The sequence below is a fragment of the Gadus morhua genome, chromosome 1, assembly GCF_902167405.1.
Source record: "Gadus morhua chromosome 1, gadMor3.0, whole genome shotgun sequence".
NCBI classification, from domain to species: domain Eukaryota; kingdom Metazoa; phylum Chordata; class Actinopteri; order Gadiformes; family Gadidae; genus Gadus; species Gadus morhua.
In genome coordinates this window covers 17,025,469-17,047,658 of record NC_044048.1, presented here as the reverse complement: position 1 = coordinate 17,047,658, position 22,190 = coordinate 17,025,469, and the positions used below count along the sequence as shown (strand labels likewise).

Sequence of the window (22,190 nt, the reverse complement as noted above, 5' to 3'; positions counted from 1 at the left end):
AATGGTGGTGATGATGGTGGTGATGATGGTGGTGATGATGGTGGTGATGATGGTGGTACTGTTGATGGTGTTAGTGGTGGTGGTGGTGGTGGTGGTGGTGGTGGTGGTGGTGGTGGTGGTGGTGGTGGTAATGGTGATGGTGATCATAATAGTGGTGGTGGTGGTGGTAGGGATTGTGGTGGTTGTACTGGGGATCATGGTGGTAGTGATCGTAATGGTGGTGGTGCAGGTGATAGTGATGGTGGTGGTGATAGTGATGGTGAATGTGGTGGTGGTGGTGGTGGTGGTGGTGGTGGTGGTGGTGGTGGTGGTGGTGGTGGTGGTGATGTTGATGCTGGTGGTGGTGCAGGTGATAGTGATGGTATTGATGGTGGTGGTGGCGGTGGTGGTGTTGCAGGTGATAGTGATGGTAATGATGGTGGTGGTGGTGTTGGTGGTGGTGGTGGTGTTGGTGGTGCAGGTGATAGTGATGGTAATGATGGTGGTGGTGTTGGTGGTGCAGGTGATAGTGATGGTAATGATGGTGGTGGTGGTGGTGGTGTTGTCGATGCTGGTGGTGGTGCAGGTGATAGTGGTGGTGGTGGTGATAGTGATGGTGAATGTGGTGGTGGTGGTGGTGGTGGAGTTGATGGTGGTGGTGATGTCGATGCTGGTGGTGGTGCTGGTGATAGTGGTGGTGCAGGTGATAGTGATGGTAATGATGGTGGTGGTGGTGGTAGTAGTGGTGATTGTGGGGGTGGTGGGGGTGATGTTGGTGCTGGCGGGGTTGGAGACAGTCTTCCATCCCAGGATCTTGGATCCCATGTACTGGCCACTTCCCCCCCTCCATGCCGATGGGAGAGGAATCCGTCCCTGTAACGACTTGTGGTCTTAGGCATCGTTAACATTTCCCCCGGCGCGCCACGCTGCCTCTCCTGGAGACTGGCTCCCACATTTTCCCCGCCGCACTTTCAGTTGTTGTAGCAACTGGCGGCACAGGAGTGAATGAAGCAGATGTGCGAGTCATCTATCACCTGACAGGACCAGCCCCCCAACCGCCAACCCCCTCCCCCGCTCCTCCCCGGCTTGAGCAAGTCATCAGGGCTGACAGTCTGCCCGGACCCAGCCTCATCAATTACAAACAGTACCCTGCCATTAAAAAGCACAAACACTCTTTTTTCAGCCCCAACCATCACCGCCCCCCTCCTCTGCATTCTGAACTGCTTCCCCCCCCCCCCGGTCGGTGGGAGATGGGCCCTCAATTAAGCGTGAATAGCTTTCAGCCTCCAAAGCACGACTCTTCCCCCCCCCTCTGTCTCTGTGTGTGGCTTGTGTAGGGCCCACATTGTGCTGGTAAGGAAAAAGGCCATTGGAAAGGTGTTTGTCTCCGGAGCTGACACGGACTATCTGTGCACTTGTGTCTCCGCTTGTGTGATGATTAACAGGAAGGGATGGGGAACATCACTGTAAAGCGATTTATTGAATATCAGATTATGTTGTGTTTACCTTGTGGGAATCCATCCATCTTAATCTTAAGTTAATGAATGCCAGCTTGGTGAGGCAATAAAATAAATACGTGATGATGTTAACAATTCCCATGCTATAGCTTTTTCAAGGAGTGTACCATTGTAAGTCAATAATAAATCTAATAGATGAAAAGAATATCACAGGAATCTCAACACATCTTCTCCAGTATGATGGAAAATGGATCATATTACTTCCCAAGGGAAAGAAAATAGGAGCAAAAAAGACAATCAAACTCTCAAGACACGTTGTAGGTGATAATCTGTTTCTGTATTCCATCGGTAGTAGTCATGAAAGGCAGTAAACACAGTAGTGAACACAGACATATTACAAACAGTTTTTCTATCACATACAATATACAACTATGGCAGTGACAGCGAGGGACCAACATAACGTTATTAGCTTAGAAGGGTTTAACAACAGTGATGAAAGGGCCACTGCTGTATATGTAGAAGAGATATAAATAAGACATCCATATAAAAATAGCATTTCACAAAATATAATCTATTAACCACTATTTACCAGAAGAGGAGGAAATGTGCCAGTGTTACTGATCGGCCAATGCTGGGTCTGGTTAAACAAGTGTGTGAGCTTGATGGGAGTTTACAGTCTTTGACCTCAGAATACCTTTTCTAGACTAGCAGCAAACAAAGAGGATGGGGGGGGTTGGGGGGATGACAACTGAGAGGAAGGTCAAGGCATGAAGTCACGGTCGGCTTCAAGCCCAACCCGGGGCTACAGTGTGTGTACCTATGTGCACTGATCCATTACGAATGTATTATTGAGAGGTATACTTTGTGATTCAATTGCATGCACTACCAAATTACTTTTATTTCAAATCAATCTTTTTGGCCAATACTGAGATTTTTTTTCAATACATTGATCATTCATTGATCGATTCGTCTTAATCATTTTTTTTGCATTTCACTTGACGCTCATAAATCCACGTTTTATTTTTTGATCATTTTCAATTTTCCTGTTTTGGAATCCCACAAAGTATACCTTTCACAACCACAACCTGTCATCAATTTTCTTCAATAACAGACAAAATCAGTAGTCTTTTTAATGAATAAATTAACAATATCTATTTTGTTTTCATTGCTAAATACAGTGTTAAATATGCCCAAAGGCTGCCGTTTCTATCAGGCTGAAATGCCAGTCAGTCACCAACAGCAGTTTGCACTGTCCAACAATCACAGCCTGCGATTATTTGCATTGGCATTAACTATTTCCTCAGAGTGTTGATACGCCTCCATAGCTTAAGGTCTTTTGAAGAGTCCACTTGTCATCTTAATGAGTCACGCTGTCGCCGGGTGCCAGCAGCAGGGAGAAGGAATTCACTGAGGAACCTTCTCTAGCAGTGATTCATTATTCAATCCCAGGCACACTAACAGAAGGAGAACAAAACGACATCCACGCAGAGGAGGACTGTTGGGGATTTGTGTGCAAAACAAATAGTATGCTCCGTCTTCGAGTCCCTGCTGGAACATTGAGTTCTGGTTATCTATGGCTGGGCTGCAGTCTCCAACCGTGGTACAGTGTACATAAGAGTTCCTCTAAACGTTCACACTTACTTAAAACTCCCAGAGACATAAAAAACAAAAACACACGCACACAAATAAGCTAGCATTCATATACACACACACACATGCATGCACTCACACATACACACTCACGCACAAAAGTCCGCACACACACACACACACACAAACACACAAACTCACTCACACAAACCTACACACAGGCCCACGCGCGGCGTCCTCATAAATACTCTCACTTGCAGGTGTACACCTCTGTCCGCTCGCTGCAGGTGTTGCACTTGACGTAGCAGCACCACAGGAACTTGCAGTTGCACTGCCACACCCGCGAGTACTGGTGTGTGTTGTACCCGCGGCCGCAGCACATCAGGTCGCAGCCGCTGATCTGCTGCATCATAGTCTTGTTGCACACGCGGCCTTGCGTCCCCAGGCTGCCCGTGGTGTGGTCCGCCTCGCAGTAGTTGGGGGACCGATCGATGTACACCAGCTCCGAGTCCATGGGCTTGCGGAAGGAGTGGGGCTTCTTGACCTTGAGGAACTTGGGACGCTTGTGGCGGCTGGCTTTGACGGGCTCCACGTGCACGGCGTGGGAGTACTTCTCCTTGAGAATGTAGCCCAGCTCGCGGAACTTGGGAAGTGTAGTCCAGCAGGTTTTGGTGGTGCAGGAGCCCGAGACGCCGTGACACTTGCATTCCAAACGCATGTTCTTCTCCAGGACCTGTACGCAGGCGCAACGCAAACGACAAGACACAAGACAGTTTAAACAGTGGCCTTGCTGCTGTGTCAATACGTCTATGTGTTTCCCTCTACGGCTGATTCACCCCAGACATGATTCAGACACTTTAACCAGGGCAGCAGCTTGAGACTCTTATTTGCGTGGAGGTGAGAAATACATGTGACAATTGAACAATCGGCTAATGGTGTGGGGATTGAAAGGAGCCGACCGCATAACTGTGTGATACTGTACACACAGAAGCAAAAATACTGGATCGGGTTTCAGGCTCTCTGTGAGTGTGTGTGTGTGTGTGCGTGTGTGTGCGTGTCTGTGTGTAGCCACCACCCACAGCAGACAAAATGTCAGCCGTGCGTCTGGCGGGGTGCTGAGTGGGATTAATGTTAAATCCCTAACCGACGACAAAGCCAAGTGCCGGGCGAGGGAGAAGGTGTATGCTGTGTTTCTTAGCGGAGAAACCCGGGTTCTCAAAAATTATATGTATGTCTCTCCCCCCCCCCCCCCCCCCCCCCCCCCCCCCCCCCAAAAAAAAAAAAAGTAAAGTGGGACGTGGGAGGAAGGAGAAGTGGAATAGATCAACAACACAACCCCCACAGGAGCACCCTACTGCGGGGGTGCCTTCAGGATCTCGGGGGGCCTTAATCCATCAGTGGTTCCTGTGACCAAAACCCCTGACAGCCTTTGTGCGGACGTCTTTGACCTAGGCTCTGTGAGCGCCGCTCCTGCTCGCTGTCTCCGTGCTGTGATTACCATAATTAAAGGAGGAGGTGATGGTGGTGTTGGTGGTGATGGGGAGGGGGATTCACTATTAAAACAGAGAGCCCATTTATTAAACAGAGAAAGAAGAGGAGGACGAAAGAGGTAAAAAAAAGCACACTGCCCGATACTTTTGGATCCGTGCGCGTATTGTCTTGGCGGAGCCGAGGGGAATGGGAGACGGGAGGTGGGCGGCGGGTGAGGGGTGAGGGGCACTGAGGGGCGATGTAGCTGTCTGGATCCAGTCCATCTAAATTTGGGCGTGCAGAAAAGACTGACGGGCCCTGCCAAGCGCAATATGTGGAAGGAATCCTTTACAATTGTAGTGTGAACCCGGCCTCTTGGGTAGAAGGAGATCATTTGCCGTCTTTGGATAAGGTATTACTATCTTCGATAGTAACAAAGCAATCCTCCAGAGTTCCTTAAGATTCTGTTGAAGTTCACCTTGATAGTACAGACTTGATGTAATTCTTCTTCATTAACTGCTCTTTGAATCTTTTGAATAGTGATGATGCTTTTGTGGTCTTAACGGAAATCCGAATACATTACTGATTGCAAGAACTGTCATCTAACGACACCAACAAAGTACAGTGTCTTTTAGAGACGGATGCGTGTATTCTTGAGAATAAAAAAACTAGCGCCAAAAGCAAAGCCTCAGTTCTTCACGTACACATTACACCTGATGTGGGTTATGATATTAGATCATGTCAGGGAATGTGGCAAAGGTAACTGTATACTGTCCAAACAGTGCAGAGCATGAGGGACTGGGGTTAATGCCTTTTTGTACACTGCCAACTTGTTTTCAGTGTGGGCATCAGAGTTGTAATCAAACCCTGACGTGAAAACAGTTCCCCCCCCTTTAAAAGCAGCCCTTTATTCCACTGCCTTTTTACTCTTGGCCTCACTGCCCACAAGCGCTGGCAAGCTGCCCCTTCACACACAAAGCATGTGACGGAGACTACTGAATTGCAACAGCTCCGGTTCAAAAGATCTGCGTTACTCTTCTATGTCGTCACCCACACAGCCCCACCATCCCCGCGCCCGGTGACCACGTACCTTGCGGCCCACCTCGTTGTTATGGAGGTTCATGAGCGTGCGGGCGTTCTGCTTGACCTCGCGGGCGTCAATGAACACCTTGGAGAAGCCCAGGCCATAGCTGATGTCCGCCGAGCAGCCGCCCCACTTCCAGCCCTGGCCCTTGCTGTAGTAGCCCTGCTTCTCCTTGTCGCAGGTACAGTCGCTCAGGTTCCCCTGGGTGCAGGCCGCCGTGATGGCGTGGGCCACGCCCGCCGCTATGAGGGCGTAGGTGAATGCCGCCTCTTTGCTTCCTGAGGAGAGGACACAAAAGGAGGAAACGAGATTGAGAACACACGTTCCTGGTTTAAAAAAAGACAGGGGCGGAGGTGGGGGGGAAGATCGTAATGGGTGAGAAGATGTATTTGACTCCAGACGGATTACTTATTAACCGTGTGTTTGGTTACATCAGAGCCTGGGCTGACAGGCGTGCTCAAGGGTTGCAGTGTTCTCCGACCTGACCTGGAAACTGTCATGCCTCTACGCTCCAAAATGGCTGCTTGCGGCTCAGTCGATACGGCCGTATGAATAAGAGGCTTGTCGGGGAGGAAGAGCTATTGATCCAGTTGGAAACTGGTACACACTGTGCAAACTCATAGGGCGACGAAGATCAGAATCGTCACTCTGAGGTAATATATTCCGAGCCCGCCTCACCAATCATTTACACAAACTGAAGTGGTTAAATGATCTATATATGATGAAAAGATAACCTAGCATTAATCGTAGGGGGATCCCAAAGTCAGGTTCATCGTTGAAGGACATGAGCTAATCCAGAGAGAAGCCATGAAGAATAAGAAGCTGATTTAATTTATCTAATACAAACAACCTCAGCTGATGTAGGAACCACGTGATTGAATATATCCAATCGCATATGGGGGACTGTATCAGTACCTCAGTAAAATACACTATCATCATCATTATAATCACCCAATCTATCTGTAAACAATCTCCTCTTGTCCATCTCCTTACGATACAAAGTGAGGTTTCTCGTCCTGTGCACCAGGTTCACTGTGCGTAGCTGCCAGGCTTCTGACTAACACATGATGGACCAATGCCCTCGCTATTGAAAACAATAAATGACTAATATCTGAGGCTTCAATTCTGTGGATTTTCTCTTCTTTTTTTATAGAGTAAACGGGATCCCTGCCAAAAAAGAAGGCGTGTCGGTGCAAGTCACACACCGCCGGCTGAGGTGTTGTTAATTTTTCCCCTGGAGTTCTGAGTGCATGGGTTAACAACGAGAGACTGGCATGCATGAGGCCTCCCCGGCCCTGGGATCAGCGGCGGAAGGCTTGAGAAGTCAAATCAAAACAGGGAGGGAAGGGATTTCACAAAACAATACTCGAAAGAATCTACTACAACTGTTATTGGGTTTGCACACGAGTATGTTATGAGACGATTCTTGTCGGATGCTTTTGTTGATGAGTATCGCTCGCCTCTTGACCTTGTGCGTTCTTATTTGTCCCGTTGGTTCCCCAATATCTTGAAGCTTTGATCAATAATGGGGTATAATGGGGTATAATGAACCTAGGCAGCAAGGCATTGGTTCATTCTGGTCTATATATCCACAATGGTCCAGGCCCAATTCAGGCTTGCTGTTTAGTGTGTTTACAATGGCATTCATTTGCAACAATTCGGCTTTCCCCCACTAATCTGATCTGTGAGACCAATCTATTTGGTGAGGTTGTCAGAGTCATGGTTCCGGACTGCTCTGTTGTTTCTGTAGACCGGGCAGTTTTGGCCTACAACTCCAAGAGGCAGATAGTGAAACACCATTTCAACAAAATGGAAGGATAATCCCCTCTGCAACAGAATAATCTAGTTTGTCCCAAAACAAACACGTCCAATCTTTAATATAAGTTAAAATAAACCTACAGAATTGTTGTATATAGGTTACATGCATACTATGTATCACAATCATCTACAAATAAGTAGCGAACACATGATCACAACTAGAAAACGATCCACAATGTTCAAATCAAGCTCGTAACAACCGCACGTTCTCCATCACTTTGAATCCACTGAGCAGCATCCGTTCACTTTAACCTCTTTCTGACTTCCGCTCCCCTGAGAACGGTTCGGTTAATTTAAGCCTTTCTTTCCGCCTAACTTTTGCTGACTGTAAATTATACCCGTGGTAAGATCCAGTGCCTTAGAGCAGGAGCTACAGCACCCAGTGCTCCGCAGGACAAAGACTGGGTCTCTGGAGAGCGTTCCTGGATGCAATGAAAAGCTGCCAACCTTCACAAGAGCTTTGTTACCGCTCTGGCTCCTGATACATGCTCAGAAAGTAAAACCCCAGCAATACATAGGCTCCGGTGTAAGTGACACTATACAGCATGATGAAGAAGTCAAGGCAATTTATCAAGAAAACGAGATCATATACATGAACCGAAAAGGACATCTGACCAAAGTCAATGTAATACGGAAAAGGAAGTGTTATTAAACGGTAACTACAATTGAAAGACTAAAGAGGATAGTGATTTATATACCATAAATCCCAAAGCATGTTTCAAGAAATTTGGTTACTGATTTATTTTATCAACTCAAAAGACTTCCACTCGGGTAGTCCATTCGTTATAGAAGTTGTAGGCCTATTTTTTGTAGATCTAATTGATGGTTTTAACGTACATTGGTTTCAATAGATCGGACCACAGTCGGGGACAATTTAAGCTTGTAAAAAGGATTTTAAAAGGAAAAACAATGCCTTTTGAATAAGGAGAAGTTTACATCTTAATGGATCAACATGTTTCTTTGTCAGAAATATGCAGAACGTGTAAATGTGTGGCAACAAAAAATCAATAACTGTAATCAAATTTGAACTGACAGGCAACATACCCACTTTCAACTCTTTTCCGAAGACCGTCCGCTCTCCGAGCGCAGAGCAGTTCCAGCGGCCGTTTTTGAACTGGAACTGACACTCGTTGATGCCCATTTGGGCTCCCTCTCCGATGACGATAATGGCATCGGGGCGGCTCTGGCAGATGATCCGCTGCCGTGGAGCCAGACCAGGGATCTTGTTACAGATGATGCTCGCACCTAGGGCGACCACCGACGAAAAGCCACTGTGAATAGAATAACGACGGAACTGACATAAGTGGCATCCCTGTATGTGTGTTATTCTACTGGACACTGATATGATTTCATAGGACTTTGTTTAGGCGTGTTCCAAATAGTTAACCTAGACCATAAGCAGACCAAATAAATCAATAAAAACGTGATATTATTAATAACACAATCGTAGCAGCATATACTTGATAATTTAACACAAACTAAATGAATCAAGTAGCACATGCCTGATCGATAAATGATCAAGGAGGCATGCATCTCTCAGTTAGCAGGAGAGGTCGAGCCAACGCGTCGTTTTTTAAAGCAAAACGCGGCAATAATCATGCAGGAGGCCAATCCGTCAGTAAACACGGACTTCAAAATGAGATATTATGGAAAATTAAATATTAAATAGGCCTACAATGCTGAGGCTTCTTATTAACTTTATAACACTATGGGCTGGTTTTTGATTCAGAAACGTACAGGTTAGTATTTTGGAATTACGCCAAGATACAAAAGCAACTCACCCAATTTTTAAATAAACAATCCCTAGGCAAAGTAAAACCCTTAATATCCAGCGCCGCGTTCTCCGACTCATCGTGCACGCACACACACACACACACACACACACACACACACACACACACACACACACACACACACACACACACACACACACACACACACACACACACACACACACACACACACGCACACACACCGACCCCCACACACACACTCACGGCTGCATGCAACTAAAGCAAGGTGATGAAAAGTTAGTTTATTCCCCGGTCGAACAACACGGCCGCAGGTAAATCCCAAGGTCCTCCGGATCACGAATATCAAAAATGTAGGCCTACGCCCAAAAACGACGGAATAATATCATCCAAAGTCCCTTTACGTTGCCCCTTTGCTGCACCCTCTTGTCATTGCGAGGGTGTCACAGGTAACCCTTGTGTGAGTGCGGCGCGATTATCTCTTTCTCACAGTTTCCCTGCTACCCGCAGGTCCTGGTTATATATCAGGCTCATCCATCTGGGGCGTGTTCAGCAGAGACATGGGGCCCCGCTGTGGAATCCCGCCAGGGCTCAATCCCAAGACAACTGCACTTGTGTGGTTTTACCTTCATTGATTGATCGGAGGAGATTGTTATTATTTTGGCCGCCGTGACCGAGTTATCTTATAATAAATAAATTGTAGCGATAAAAATAAACGAAAAAAATCCCCTAAAACGGAGGGAAGGCGTGATCACGTAACATTCAATTATTTTATAAAGTTTACATTTTCTTTGACATACACATTTGAATTGTAAAGTACTTATAGTAAGAACCAGTCATTTGCGTTAACTTGCGCTTGTGTTGAAGGTAAATTCCTCCGCCCTCTCGGAAGTTAGTTTTTGAACGTCAGGTGCGCCCTGGGTCCTGTAAGTTTCCTGCACACCTATCTGCAGGAAGGTGACCTATCTTTCACTAGAGCACCATCTGGTGGCCTCAAAGAGAGCGACAGGCGTACAGCTATATTCAAAGGATCCCCCATGTCCTATTATTATTTCCGTAGTCATCTGACTGCGATTTGGGTGAAGCACTCTTTTTACTTGGAGTTGAATTTCAGTAAGTTTAGTGAAGATATGGAAGCGTGCCATCCACACATTAATAAAGATTGCCTCATTCATATTTTTACTTTCTTTGATTACAACCAATTGATAAACGCCTCAAGTGTTTCTCAGGTAAGAAGAGGGCATATTGCGGAAGTATTACTGGTTTGTTTATATTTTTTTAGCAAAGTATCTTTAGATATGTTGATTGATTCCTATTCAACGTCAAGTGTGTTTGTGTGCATTTCTAGGACTGGCATGAAGCTGCGGAGACTTCCTGGTTGTGGAGGTGAGTCGTATATAAGCACAGAACATGGTCTACGCGTCATTTCTTTCTTTGATTAATTGTCATGTTTTCATCTAAGATACAGTTATACTATGCTGCCATGGGAACGTCGCATTCATCTGACGTTGTTATTGTTTATATTCTGTCTCTGAGACCCTGGGAATTTGAGGATGGGGTTTGGCTCTTTTGTGTTCAATGTAGGCTAATGGATTTAGGAAAATCTCCTAAATGCATTACATTTTCGTGCATTGAAAATGGATAACAAGTTAACAACACAAAGAAAAAAAGAACACCTTGGCTTGTAGCTTTGTCAACCAATGTAAAGTTTGTTAAGCAGATCCGTAATAACTGATAACAATAGTCATGTGTGCTATTTAGAAGGCCTGCCTTAATCTGAATCAATTACACTGTAAGCCCCATCACAAGTTTTATACACAAGCCAACTCCGACCGAGTGCATTGTCCTTTGTTTTGCCCTCCAGGCGGCTGTGCCTTCAGCACTGGGGTTTTTGCAACGTGGCGGTGGTTGGATGTGAGAACCAGAGACAAGCATGGAAGAGATACTTCCTACGACGCTCCCACCTGGAGGAGAAGATGTCCAAAGGGCGGGCCGGTGCTGACTTCACCTGCAATAGTCTGAGAGGCCATACAGGTATGACCTGCCCCGCTCTCCCTCTTGGTAAACAAACTATCCTCTCTCTCTCTTCCTCTTCTTTTCTACTGCTGGTTTCCCTTCCACCATTTATTTAGTCCCATGGACTGTAGTTTTGATCTCATGTGCAACACTGTTCTATCTTTGTGTACCTCGTGTTCCCTGTTCTATAATATTATTTAATCCATGTGTCTCTTGGTCTGGTGTGGCTGGTGGCCCCCCAGGCAGGGTGGTGGGCTTGGGGTACTTGGAGGGCAACGAGGCCCGTTTCGCTGACGTCGGCAGCGGAAACGCCACCATCTGCACCGCCTCCACCGACGGAACCGTCCGGGCCTGGGATGTCCAAAAGGTTCACTCGCAGAACGGGTTTACCTATTCCTTCAACCATTGCTTACCCTGACGGCCGAAATAGTGACCTTTTCATGTGGCAGCATTCACATTATGCTAGGGCGTACTTGTTGTGCATAGATAGCTTATAGTGTAAGGTTATAAGGCCACCTGTTCAATATTCATCTGGCAATTGGTTCTACTTCACTTCTGGTAAAATCACACACATAGACACAATCATATCTGACATTGAGTTTAATTTCTTTCTATTCTTCTTGTTTTTAGGGGGAACAGTTGTGGTGCAGTCCTGTCCAAAGCCCGTTGACTGCTATGGTCTGTGACCGGGAGCAAGGGGTAGTGATGACGGTAGACTACACGGGCCTTGTCAAGACCTGGCAGGGTCGAACGGGCCTGGAATTGGCCTCCTACGCTTCAGGATCTCCGCACTGCTCATTACTACAGTACACCATCAACAACCACTCCTTCCTCTCTGTAAGAGACGGCGCTAAGTACTTATAAGTACCACAGCCTATATTGATGATCCTGATAATCAAGAACAACTAACATATTTCTCTGTTTCACAGGTAGGAACCAATCAAGGATTCTTGTCCACTTTAGTCCGCCCTGCTTTGTCTTTAAATTCCCAATTACTTGTATGTGACTCTCTTCCGGTCAACCTACTGCTCGTTTCTCCGGACAAGAAGTGGGTCTTCGCTGCATCCAAAAACAACGCTAATTCCAGGCCAAAGGTATTTTCCCAAGTGAGCTGTATTCTCAGCTGGCGGGACGTGGTCTCTTCCCTCATCATCTCCCTGTTGGACTCTAACGATGACATCATGACAACGGCATCCATTGTGCGTGGCAGGTGATCTACGCTGAGAGCTTGACCTCTGCCTCTGAGGGGGAGCCCCAGTGCCAGTGTCTGCCAGTCACCGAGTGCCAAGCGGCTGTCTTCATACCCACCCAACCTGCCCGGCTGGCCACCATCCATCCCCTGGGCCACCGCTCGGTGGACAAAGCCCTCACTGTGTTGGACGTCAACATGAAAAAGACCAAGTACAAGACGGAGATCCAGGGTGAAGATTATGTCTGGCCGCTGATTTACTAATGAGGCTCTCTCTGTTCCTGATACAAAATCTGATCCATTAGAAAAATATCTTCAGATACGGCCGGTGAGACTGAGCCCTTGTAGTAGTAGTAGTAGTAGTAGTAGTAGGGTGTACGTCTTTGAACTCTTTTGCCGTTTTAGTCCAGCAGGTGGCATCGTCTACTTTGCGGTTAAAGTGCAGAGCTTCTGACATCTTGCTGGAAGCCAAGGACAGCAGCGCTCTAGTGGTGGCGGCTGACCAGGAACTCTGGCTCTTCTCGCTACAGGGAGTCTGTCTCGCTAGCTTCAAGAACCACACTGAACCCATCTCCTCCATCAGTGTGGTAAGGTGTATGCGTTGGATTGTGTGGAAAAATAGCCAACAAATATCAAGTATTGCAAGAAATGAGGATCCAACGGAGCCTGGGTATTGATGGATAAAATGTGGCCCACAGGATAGTTTCCGTGTTGTGACAGCGTCGAGGGACCTCTCCCTACGGGTGCTGACGTGGAAAGAGGACGGAGACAAAGGATTGACCCTGGAAAACCGCTACCACCTGCTGGGCGGCTCGCACACCATGTCCAGGTACAGCATACTGGTTTGATGGAAATCCCAGCTAGCAATATCTAGAAAATGTTTCATTGTATCATTAGACAACATATATTGCAACACCAAAAGGCAGGTAATCTGTTTTTTTGTCTGGACAAATCCCATCAGAATGTGCATCCTCTTAAAGATGACTTGAAGGCATCACAAGTGGGCATGTGCACCTAGATGTGTGCTGGATAGATCCGTCTACCAGCCCACCCAGTGGACTGTAGCAAACGTTGCTCATGTATCCGTCATAAATCTAGGTGGACACGCCCACTTGTGATGTCAGGAGAGGCAGATTTAAAAAATCGGCTTGTAACGGCTAATCCCACTCACACCAGGGGTCTCATTTATAACCGTTGCGTACGCACAAAAAGGGACTGAAATTGGCGTACGTGACTTTCAACGCCAAGATTGTGATCTATAAAGAACTAACTTGACGGGAGAATGTGCGCAGCCCTATGCAAACTCTGACCCATGCGTACGCAATGGTTTGGAGGTAAAGGAGAATTGGCGACACAGACGGTGTGGTGGTGAACTGAAGTCATACAGAAGAATTGTAGAGTGAGAAGAACGATTATGTTTTATCATCGCCCTTCATAAATTGAATTTCAACCCGTATCATGCATTAAATCTTGCATGTAATCAGAATAATTTAAGTCAATTGTGTTATTTCCCAGTTATAACTCCAGAAACATCTCCTTAGAATAGAAATGAAAAAAAAATCTCTATATTTAATCCCGTCACTCCATACTGTCCACTGACGGCACGACTGCATGGAATAAACACTGTAAACACATAATCAAATGTCAATTAAATCCCAAGTGTGGAAAACCAAGCCACATACTCCTCATCACAATCGTTATATTATTGTCTGTTACTCTTGATGCTTTTCATGACAAATCAGGCATTAAAAAGGGGTTATGTTCAAAAACATTTTACGTGGGTGATTACAAACTGATTATCCAAGGTGTTCTCGGTCAGTCTTAATACCGTAACCCTATAAATACAGTGGTGAGCCCCGTGCATAATGCTGCACCATAGCACTGCTGTGCTGGAGGACCATGCAAATGGCAGTATTCGGAGGGAGAGGGTCTTCAGGGACCATAACGATTTATTGGTACATAAAAATATGTACTATGTAATATGTCAGACCACTTCTTTTTTAATCCTGGGACTGTGCCCTCCTTGTCACTGACAGAGTTCACTGCAGCAACATGCCACTCACTCTGCTTTTTGTTGTTAGTGATCCCAATCCCGCCTCAACTTCACCCACACGTGTCTCCAGTTCGACCTCCGCGAAATTTCGCTTTTTTGCTTTTCTCGGTCCTTCTGCCATTGTTTCCGACAAGACATAATACTTGCATCTGAGTCTGTTTTATATGCAGATCGCATTCATGAGGTCGTTTGCATTGACCATTTATGGTTAAAAAGGGGCGTATACAGGGCTGAACGTGAAGCTGATTCAGCTGCGCACACTTGTAGGCACTCTGTGATTTATAAAGCAAAGATTGCTTAGAGGTGTGCGTACGCAGGGTTTTATAAGTCTGAATATTTTTTGGTGCACACATAACGTGTTCTTTGGGTGTACGTACACTTTTAGTAACGATCCCACGCACAGTTTTATAAATGAGACCCCAGGCACGCATCTGCAGTGCAGCGGCCGGGGAGCAGGTGGGGGTTTCAGGTGCCTTGCTCTTGGGCACTTCATCCGTGGATGAGGATGTAGGATAGTGCTGCACAACTACTCCCCCCGTCCATATTTTTGCCAACCGATCAGATTCGAACCGGCCACCTTCCGGTTACCGGTCCAACTCCTTAACCAGTAGACCACGGATGCCCAACAACACTTTGTTATATTGGGATCACACAGTATAGAGTAGGGCCCGACCGATTCATCGGCCTGCCGATTTAATCGGCCGATTATAGCCTTTTTGAAAATAATCAACATCTGCCAAAAAGACGCCGATTACAACCGATTTTTTTTTTTAAATGTAATTGCGCTTAGTATCCTGCAGATTGCGCTCCTACTCGCCTTGCTAACTAACAACTTTAGCTGGAGTAAAAAAGAGGAGATTGAATTTTACCGTACAACATGAAAGCACGCTCGCTCAGGCAGCTGCGCGCTCACCTCACCAATGTACACAAGACGCGTTGTTTGAGCATGTTGTGCCTGTTTTTCTTTAGGTCCCAGGCCATGTTAATTTGTTATACTGTAGACTCTAACGGTGAGACCATACTGCTCAGCACGCACGTGTTAGCCACTGCTCACGAGCGAAGCACATTGGGAGTTAGTTATTTATTTTACATTTTACATTACACTCATTTTTGACTGTAAATTTATTCTAAAACACTCAAAGGTTCTGCATTCAATTCACATATTCGTCGAAAGTGTTTAAAGTATATTTAAGGTGTCAAAAACTACGTTTTATATGCTTTTTTTTGTTTTGTTTTTAATCGGCCGATTAAATCGTAATCGTAATTTTTCTCTGAAAATAATCGGCATCGGCACTCAAAAAACATTATCGGTCAGGCCCTAGTATAGAGTAAACTTGTATCGACTTGTTTTGTATCATTGTATCAAAACGCAAGTACTTTACTAAATATCTTACCACAAAGCCCAAAGTGCTGTATTGCTATGCTCTACATTTGTGGCAGGTGTTATAGTGGCGCAAGAGGCTCTTCAGCAGAACTAGCACATGAAGAGATTTGAACAAATAGACACCAGTGAGGGCTCACTGACACAATGGCTTGATCACCAAGGCGGGTTTTGTCCTCTTAATCTTAGTAACTTCATCATACTACTAGTGTGCTAGTCTTTCACTCCTAGGGGCTTGTGTTGTGTGTTCCAGGGGGTTCACTCACGTGGACTGTGACTACTCCAGCATCGTGGCCTGTGCAGAGGGCCGAGATGGAAAGGATGTCCTGAGGGTGTACACGTTTACCTCCTGAGGGCCCTGGAGGCCCCCTGGGAAGACGCTTGGAACGAGGCAGGGGACACGGCCCATCAGAAGGAGTTTTGCTTGCTTTTTATTTTTGTCATACAGAACTGAACAGAAGAACGCATTGTGCTTCGGCAATTAGGCATAACATGAACATGTGCATGTTTAACAAATGGGTTTATATGTCAACATCACGGCTTGTTGCTACTGTAATGGAAGAGGCATTGATATATATTGTGGCTAATTATGTTTGTAAATGCCTTTTGGTAAGGTAAATCCTTCAAGATAATCTGTCAAATTTATATTTGTCGTACTTTTGTGGCTGATATATTTCGGTGTATCTCCAAAGTGTTAAGGCATATACTGTACTGTAAAAAACTGCTCTATGATTTGGTCCTTAATGCATTCGCTGTACTCCATCATGATGTAAGTTAATGTTTAAGAAGGCTTGAAAGGCCCTAAGTATTATGAATTATTATTCAATATGGTGCAAGGCACAGAAACGGTCTCAGCCTGTCATTACACAACTGAGTGTGAAGCTACACAACATAAGAATTTGTGAGTGGCTATTTGCTGGACAGCAACACATTGGCAGCCTCGTCCTCTTCAATGGCTTTCAGTCTCATGTCCAAAAGGACCAACTTGAGCACGACCGCCATGTTCTCGTACACACTCTTTCCTTCTGAGTCGTCTTCCAGCTGTTGAAAGGCAGGCAGACCGAGTATTTTAGTCAGAGAAGTCATTATATTTTGTACAGGACAAATCGTAATCGTTAGATCGTTTTTCTGACCTTTGTGAAAGCCTTGATGGTGCGTCGCAGGAAGGCGTTCTCCAGGTCCTCTGGTATCAACAACAAACGGGCCATGCAGTCGAGCACACACACCAATGTGATTCTGGGAGCCTTGGGATAACGAAAAAATATTATTATAGTATTTCTTTCTGTTAAGGTGTTAGCGGTGTTTGAGAGGAGTTAAGATCATGGTGATGGCATTTCCGACCTGGTCCAGCGTATCCAGTACGGTCTGGGAGTCTGTGTTTTTGGGGTCCAGGCTCTCAGCAGCCTCGCGGTCGATAGCGGGCTCTTTGAGCTGTTCCAGCCAAGCCCACATCAGTCCGGTCAAGATGAATGGATCCCTCTCCATACACAGCCTCTCCCAGGCCCCGCCGTGGTTCAGCTCTGCCTGCCAATGGGACACACCGCCAGACTCACCGCACATCCTCTCGGATGGATGGAACTGACCATCAATTTGAATGCTAGTGAAGAGTGTGTGTGTGGTGTATGTGGACATGAGTGAATGAAGTACCTGCCAGAAAGAGACTGTGTGCCGGTGTTGGTCTTCACCATCCTGGGTCAGATCCACAGCCAGTGCCTGGGCCACCAGTAGCCTCCTAGCTTCCAAAGAGAGCTCTGTCTGCAGTGTGATGAAGGGGACCTCTGACTCCTCGCAATCTCCAGAAGGGGACCGCTTCAACCCGGCTCTCTGCTCCCTCTTCCACCTGAACAACAAGCTGCCGATGGGGGACGATCCCTTGTCGTTTTCCAAGGACCCCGTGCGATGAAAGACCTCCTTTTTCCTTTTCAGCACGAGGGAGCCATTCTCGGTGGTGAGATTCTTCTGCTCCCAAATGGAACCTTTCTGCCCTCGGCCCAGGGAAGCCAGCCGGGCAGGCTGCATCATGCAGGCCATGTTGAGGTGACCCGTGGACAGGGAGCACGAGGCTTGACCCGGCAAGCTGAGCTCCGGGCCGAGCCGCCTCAGGTCCGAGTCACTGTAGCTGAGACTCTTGCGGTGGTAGAAGATGGCGGGCTCGTTGGCGTGCCTGGGTAAGGTGGGCGGACCGGGGAGGCGCGGCCGCCCCCCCGGTCCGTACTCCATGCTCATCTTCTCCATGAGGCTGAGGCTCATCTCCACGTCGTTGATGTCCGGGGCCTCCAGGATGTCCTCCTCGATGACCTCCCGGTTCTCGGCGATGTCCACCAGCAGCCGGGACACCAGCTGGATGATCTTGGGCAGGTGTCTCATCTCGCGTCGCTCCAGGCCGTGCAGCATGTGTCTCTGGCGGACCAGGAACTGCCTCAGGGTGAAGGGGGAGGAGCGGGGGGAGGCGCACGAGAACACGCTCCTCAGAGGGTCGAGAAACCTGACGAACTTCCGGACACACTGCAGCTGACCTCTGGTCTGGATGGAGTTGGGACGCTTGGCGCGCACGTAGATGATGGCCTGGTCCGCCGTCATCCTGGAGGCGTAGGCCAGGAAACAAGCTAACAATACCCCTGTATTGGAAGAGGACCACAAATGATCGTAACTGTTTAAATTCATTGGAACCCTCCGCCAATTATATTCTATACTATTATACCCAAAATAAATACTATAACAGCCCTATTACTAATTAGAATGATTATTATAATTTATAATTACATTATTTTTACACATATTATATTTCCGCACCTGTTCTTCCTAGACCAGCGTGGCAGTGGACTGCTATTTTCCCCTCCTGCATCGCAAACACCATGACTTTCATCATGTCAAGTATGTTTGCGTTGTTGGACACACCATAGTCTTCCCAGCCAAAATTGTAAAAATATACTGGTTGGAGGGGGAAAGGTTATTACGTTTAGTTTTCATATGTTTGAGATCATTTAAGAGAAGAGGTGATAGGCAGCCCCTGGAAAACATCAAAGAAGACAACCATGTTACTAGTCTGACATCACTCACTATCATTGGCCATGAAAACCTCCGGGCGGTAGGAGAAGCCGCTGTCGGGCTCAAGGGGGTTACCACAGCTGGCGTGTTCCCCGGGCTTCTGCAAGTTGATCACTGTAGTTATGCCATTTCTTGAAATGCAAACAAAGAAACACACATGCCATTACTTTAACATCAACAAATCCTGACATGAAAAACAGCTCCCAAAGGATCCTAAAAAAAAAAAAAAGCTGATGTACCTTTTGAATTGATCTATAATTTTATACTTTTCTATGATCTCTGTTGAGGGTCTGGACATGGCAAGGAGATCATCGGTAACCCTGCAACGATGGAAACGATTGACATGAATTGCAATTAGACCGCAATATGATGCATGCATACAAAAAAATTCAATGTATTCTAGAATAACGCTTCACTGCTCACCATGAGGAATACAGGCCCACGATGGCCTGATCTTCCTCACTCCAGCAACTCGGGTTTTCGTACTTGCAGGCCTGACCTCCACAGCCCATAGAACACTGCAAGGGTCCAGGGATGACATAGCGAACCACTTCCCCCATCATGGTGTACTTGGCCCGCGGGGCTCGGACTATACATGACGAGGATAAAGAGAGAGACGAAAATGAGGACCCGCCTGATGTAGTCGTTGGTAAACTGACCATGTGTTCTGGATGTCTACATGTTTATAACTTATTCATACGATATCTAAGAAAGAAGTACATTATCTCACTGTTTTAACGATATGATGGAAATCATGGTGCATTACGTATTTATGTTTAAATCTCAAATATTGGGTTCATATTTGAAAGGCAACATGACACGAGACTTAAGACAATCAGAGCCTCTGAGCGAGGGGCTGTCACTGGCAGGATCTCATTTAGACCATTCTAATCCGGGTCGGTTGGCTTGCGTCAAGGTAAGACAATCACATTAAAAGTGGGCTGAGAAGTACAGCGTTGGTTTAAAGACCAACACATAACCTGGTAAATCACAGCGTAGTCATTCCCATGTGTGTTTTCACCCACCATAATCCAGCAGCATTCCGCTTCTCATCTTGATATGGAATGCCAAATGGCCAGCCACTCACACCATCATCCACAGTCATAGCAGAACCTTTAAACAAAATGTTGTTATGCCGCTTATCAACCTAGTGATTATTCAATTGAATAAGCTCAATTGAAACTCCTACAAGGAGACATGTCTTCAAAAGTTCTAGCACAAACAATTCCCAAATTACAGCAAAGTAAATTAAAATGTATCTCTGGGTTTAATATAAGATAAAAGACAAATGCAAACTTGACCGTACAATATAGAAACTAGCAGGGATCCTTTATCTAAATTTGACAGACCCAAGACAAAGTAAGGCTATTAGATCTGCTCCATTGAAGATGCATTTTACAGAGTAGATCGCCTCCTGCAGCATCCCGCCGAGCTCTGCAAAGAGGGAGCTACTCTCTGCATTGATGCATTATATTGCATTACTGCACGATAGTAATGGCCACACAGAGGCCATTAACAGTGAATTTCCCATTAATAATCACAAAACTACAGATGTTTTTAATAACTTATATTGTAAAATATTTGGAGAGAGGCAGGCTATAAATCAGCCTAATGTGACAAAGGTAGGCTATTATATATGCTCCATTGAAGATGCATTTTATAGCATTGTTTCAAATGTTCTACCAGTTGCCGGTGAAAAACAAGGTAAAATCCACTCCATCTACCTAATGAACTCGTAAGATGCCCTACCTGTATCAAAAAGAATGAGCGATAATGGATCCACCACCTCCAGAAAGACACCATGAAGGATTCTTCGCTCTGACGTTTCTCAAGCTTTCGTCGTTCTCCTCGTTGTCAAGCTGCAGATAAGCACTGCTGGAGCCTTGACTGAATTTGAGTGGTCTGGGATTATCTCTCTTTAGTAGGACAGTAGCCCGACAGAGCTAGAAATGTACAATTGTGTTCTTCTGTAGATGGCCTCAGGGAGTTTACAGAGTTCATTCATTTGTCTCCCTTTAATAATTCTACACTGCGGGTGTCTGTTCATATGCAGTGTCAATTGAGAAATGCTTTGGTGCTATTCCTGACTCCATGTGGATTAGGCTGGTAATCTCATTAAAAGACGAGGTTAAGAGTAGCATACTGCGCCTTCTAAAACCGTGAGGCTGCAACACCACATCACAGTTCAGTAGGAAATAATTAACCCTTGGCTTCAACTCAATAGAAACAATGAACCAATTATTGGTATCCTTTGTGAATAGGAATATTAGCAGCTGGACTTTTCAGGTTTCTGCGGACAACTAATCCAGTACCTTGTGAACTTTGCATTATATTGCAAAGTTCACAAGGAACTTTTTAATCAAAGGCCTGAGTGGCTTTGGAGCTCCATCTGGACAGCTCTGAGCCCGATCTCTTGTTGAACCCGGCCTGCCTCCCCTCATTTAGAGAGGTGCTTCCGCTTCGTCTGACCAGACCTCAATGGCCCACCTGGGCTGACATGGGGTAATAGGTGTTAAAGTATACCCATGGATGACATGGCTGCGGCCGTGATCCTCCCTTATAAGGAACTTATTGGCAAGACGCCTTGTCCGAAGCCTGTCCAAGAACGTCAGTGATGACGGTCTGTGGGACAATGGCCCGCCTCTCTCAATGCCAACTCTCTCTACTTCAGGCTTACTGGCTGAGCCCATCCATCTCCTGTTAATGAGGAACAGTTTAGAGAAGTGTCTCAAAGCTTCTCACCCTGCTCCAAACAACTGACATGGCGAGAGCCAGTGCAAAGGCCTAAGCTCCCCCTCACTCAAGCAATGCCCATGGCCACGATGTAGATCGCCTCCTGCAGCACCCTGCCGAGCTCTGCAAAGAGGGACTACTCTCAGCATTGATGCATTGTATTGAATTACTGCCCGATAGTAATGAACGCACAGGCCAACAACAGTAAAATTCCCTTAATACTCACAAAACGACAATGTTTTTAATAACTCATATTTTAAAATAATCAGAGAGAGAGAGAGAGAGAGAGAGAGAGAGAGAGAGAGAGAGAGAGAGAGAGAGAGAGAGAGGGAGGGAGGGAGGGAGGGAGGGAGGGAGGGAGGGAGGGAGAGAGAGAGAGAGAGAGAGAGAGAGAGAGAGAGAGAGAGAGAGAGAGAGAGAGAGAGAGAGAGAGAGAGAGAGAGAGAGAGAGAGAGAGAGAGAGAGGGGTCAGAGAGGCAGGCTATAGGTTATGGTCTTCAGTTACAAAGAAAGATCAGAGGACACAAAAGGTGACTGATTGTAGAATTACTGTAAACGTCAGGGACCATCTCTGACCCCTGTTATCTGGTTTCCTTAATTCCATTCTTGGATAGAGCACAT

The 22,190-nt window shown here is 46.3% G+C and overlaps 3 protein-coding genes across 5 annotated transcripts; 1 reads left to right on the top strand and 2 right to left on the bottom strand.

Annotated features, from left to right (window-relative positions):
- Positions 1-1,747: 1,747 nt before the first annotated feature.
- wnt7ab (wingless-type MMTV integration site family, member 7Ab) lies at positions 1,748-10,032 on the bottom strand. Of its 2 annotated transcripts, none has more exons than XM_030359230.1 (4): positions 9,180-10,032; positions 8,443-8,669; positions 5,587-5,858; positions 1,748-3,759 (listed from the first exon to the last, which is right to left on the bottom strand). In XM_030359230.1, the coding sequence occupies exons 1-4, from the start codon at positions 9,248-9,250 to the stop codon at positions 3,277-3,279; spliced, it is 1,053 nt and encodes a 350-aa protein (XP_030215090.1). In that variant the 5' UTR covers positions 9,251-10,032; the 3' UTR covers positions 1,748-3,276. The 2 variants fall into 2 exon arrangements, with proteins under 2 accessions (XP_030215090.1, XP_030215099.1); XM_030359239.1 differs by having other exon boundaries at positions 8,443-8,643.
- A 130-nt stretch (positions 10,033-10,162) lies between these two features.
- fbxw12 (F-box and WD repeat domain containing 12) lies at positions 10,163-16,550 on the top strand. Its single transcript, XM_030359221.1, has 10 exons — positions 10,163-10,378; positions 10,498-10,535; positions 11,014-11,183; positions 11,408-11,532; positions 11,796-12,002; positions 12,095-12,259; positions 12,376-12,586; positions 12,760-12,941; positions 13,053-13,183; positions 16,042-16,550. Exons 1-10 carry the CDS (start codon positions 10,187-10,189, stop codon positions 16,139-16,141), a joined length of 1,521 nt encoding a protein of 506 aa, XP_030215081.1. The 5' UTR covers positions 10,163-10,186; the 3' UTR covers positions 16,142-16,550.
- On the bottom strand, positions 16,344-20,914 carry ptpdc1b (protein tyrosine phosphatase domain containing 1b). 2 transcript variants are annotated; one of them, XM_030359200.1, is made up of 10 exons: positions 20,586-20,914; positions 19,862-19,949; positions 19,260-19,425; positions 19,076-19,156; positions 18,849-18,967; positions 18,582-18,719; positions 17,436-18,406; positions 17,130-17,312; positions 16,922-17,032; positions 16,344-16,829 (listed from the first exon to the last, which is right to left on the bottom strand). In XM_030359200.1, exons 2-10 carry the CDS (start codon positions 19,887-19,889, stop codon positions 16,698-16,700), a joined length of 1,929 nt encoding a protein of 642 aa, XP_030215060.1. In that variant the 5' UTR covers positions 19,890-19,949; positions 20,586-20,914; the 3' UTR covers positions 16,344-16,697. The 2 variants fall into 2 exon arrangements, with proteins under 2 accessions (XP_030215060.1, XP_030215069.1); XM_030359209.1 differs by lacking the exons at positions 19,862-19,949; positions 20,586-20,914 and adding an exon at positions 19,567-19,660.
- Between the last annotated feature and the right edge of the window lie 1,276 nt (positions 20,915-22,190).

Bases quoted from the DNA above. Each gene is read 5' to 3' on its own strand.
- fbxw12 (XM_030359221.1), top strand. From the start codon at position 10,187: ATGTCCTATTATTATTTCCGTAGTCATCTGACTGCGATTTGGGTGAAG. The intron at 11,184-11,407 runs GTATGACCTGCC...GTGGCCCCCCAG, and splicing joins TAGTCTGAGAGGCCATACAG to GCAGGGTGGTGGGCTTGGGG. The intron at 12,260-12,375 runs GTATTTTCCCAA...TGTGCGTGGCAG, and splicing joins ACGCTAATTCCAGGCCAAAG to GTGATCTACGCTGAGAGCTT.
- ptpdc1b (XM_030359200.1), bottom strand. From the start codon at position 19,889: ATGAGAAGCGGAATGCTGCTGGATTATG. The intron at 18,720-18,848 runs GTGAGTGATGTC...CCCTCCAACCAG, and splicing joins GGTTTTCATGGCCAATGATA to TATATTTTTACAATTTTGGC. The intron at 17,033-17,129 runs GTCGGAAATGCC...CGTTATCCCAAG, and splicing joins TACTGGATACGCTGGACCAG to GCTCCCAGAATCACATTGGT.
- wnt7ab (XM_030359230.1), bottom strand. From the start codon at position 9,250: ATGAGTCGGAGAACGCGGCGCTGGATATTAAGGGTTTTACTTTGCCTA. The intron at 5,859-8,442 runs GTATGTTGCCTG...TCCTCTCCTCAG, and splicing joins CGGAAAAGAGTTGAAAGTGG to GAAGCAAAGAGGCGGCATTC. The intron at 3,760-5,586 runs GTACGTGGTCAC...GCCTGCGTACAG, and splicing joins ACAACGAGGTGGGCCGCAAG to GTCCTGGAGAAGAACATGCG.